At 43.3% G+C, this 1,995-nt stretch overlaps 1 protein-coding gene across 2 annotated transcripts in view; it reads left to right on the forward strand.

Moving 5' to 3' along the window:
* Positions 1–212: 212 nt before the first annotated feature.
* CCAR1 (cell division cycle and apoptosis regulator 1) overlaps positions 213–1,995 on the forward strand; it is a 27,034-nt gene continuing 25,251 nt past the window's right edge. For both annotated transcript variants that reach the window (XM_009994860.1, XM_009994861.1), the window contains exon 1: positions 213–333. In XM_009994860.1, coding sequence (XP_009993162.1) covers positions 261–333 — 73 coding nt within the window. In that variant the 5' untranslated portion in view covers positions 213–260. The remainder of the gene's footprint in view (positions 334–1,995) is intronic.

Below are 1,995 nucleotides of genomic sequence, written 5' to 3' on the forward strand. Positions count from 1 at the left end.
GCGTGTGGGGAGCCCCATTGTTCAGGCGGGGCGGGCGGAGGTCGCAGCGTCGGAAAATAAAATTAACTTGTCTCGCAACTTTTTGTGTGTTGCCGTTTAGGGGCGTCAAGATAATCTTTCAACGCCTTTTTTTTTTTTCTTTTTCTTCGGCCCAGAGTTAAAATAGCCCGATGGTTTATGTTTCCGAGACTGTAGCTGCGTTTTATTTTACTAGATTGCAGTTCTAGAAGATAGAGACCCGGGAGAGTTTGCCTTTCGCCATGGCTCAGTTTGGAGGACAGAAGAATCCCCCTTGGGCTACTCAGTTTACAGCCACTGCAGTATCTCAGCCAGGTCAGTTTACGTATCACTTCATGTTTGAACCCTGACATCTAGTAGGTTTGGAGGTTGGGTATGCAATTAAAACTGGCACCACACTAACGAACGTGCTTAAGTTCTAGCCAAACGTTAAAGATCATTGCCTAATGCGAGTTGTTGGGTGGTTGTTGTTGTTTTTTAAGAGGTGATAAGTAAAATCCCAGGTGAATTTTTATTGATTCTTTTGCTCAGTAAACAAGATACCTAATTACTCGTATTCAAAGCTGTGTAAATCAAATTACCTTTCATCAAATTGCATTGCTCTAGATTATGTACTAATACCACTAATAAGGCATTACAGATTTTTTAAGTGCTGGCAGCCTAAATCAATGTTTGCCAAGTATTTTGCCTTTACTAATGGACATACTTGAGGTAGTGAAGAGGTCTCTAAAACCTGATGCTTGAATGGAGAGGGGGTATAATTTATCTTTTTTAGTGCCAAGTTAGAGTTCAGGGTTCCCTATAACCACAGGTATTGCCCTGATAATGGTAGAAGGTTTCCTTTCATTTAGCTCAGGAGCCTTATTTAATCACAGGCTAGTGTGCTCAAAAGCCTAGCTGGCTAGGTTTTCCTGTTTCACATTGTTTTTTAGCATAAAAGGTTTAGAGGCCAAAATGTGGAGCTTGCTGCATGATCAGTCTTGATGCTTCCATTTCCAGTTCTGGGCTTTTTCTTTTCTTCAATACCAAGTGTTCCCTACATATTGTTTCATTGTCTGATGTGAAAATGCTTTAACAAAGCTGTGTTGCTTTTGAGGATGCAGGATTTAAAAATGTGAGTACAGGTAGTATCCTTGTTGAAGAGAGGTCTTTCTAAAGAGTTGTATGGTTTTTTGCAGTTGTCCTTTGCCTCTTGCTGTAGTTTGATGTGAAGTTGAATGACATACCTCCTCTGCTGGTGGTTTTATGGCTGGGACCTTAGAAGAAGTTGGGAATGCCTGCTGTTCTTTGGGGACGGGGGGGAAAGGAACAAATTTTTCTCCAGACTCGGTTTTCTTTCCTGAAAGAAGCACTTCAGGACATGGCTTAGTTGGTGTGGTGGTGTTGGGTTGATGGTTGGTCTTAGAGGTCTTTTCCAACCGTAATGATTCTATGAAGAACAGTGGTGGGAGGCTGAGGGCCAGTTCCATGTCCTGTTTTAGAGGGAAAGCTGCACCGAACCTGCTGAAGGGGAGGAGCTGGCAGCCATCTTAGACCTCGCTGGGCTGGGACCAGAAGGGGGCCCTGGAGTAGAGGTGGATGGAGCAAAGGCACTAGAAGCACACACCAGCTTCTCACCCATTTTCCCGTTCCCGTGACTTTCCCTTTGGTTAGCCTACTTCTAAGCCTCCTTAAATTAAATTGAGTGCAAAATTTAATTGGGATAGAGCTACTCAGCCTCAGTTGCTGTGAGTTTTTTCACCTGCTCAATGAGGACAGTACCTCCAGGGATTTTCAGCTGTTCATCTGATCCAGCAGCACCTGACTTAAACATGAGAGCCATAAAAGACTAATATTTGGTTGCACTTTTGCCTTCTTCCTGTGCTCGTTCCACCTTCCATTGTGTTCCTAGTGTCCCTCTTCACCCTGTAGTATTTTCTCTGCAGTATCACTTGAAGGCATTTAGCTCTGTATATCTTTCTGTGTAATCCTTTCCTA

This window comes from Chaetura pelagica, unplaced genomic scaffold, assembly GCF_000747805.2.
Source record: "Chaetura pelagica isolate M959 unplaced genomic scaffold, ChaPel_1.0 scaffold112, whole genome shotgun sequence".
NCBI lineage: Eukaryota > Metazoa > Chordata > Aves > Apodiformes > Apodidae > Chaetura > Chaetura pelagica.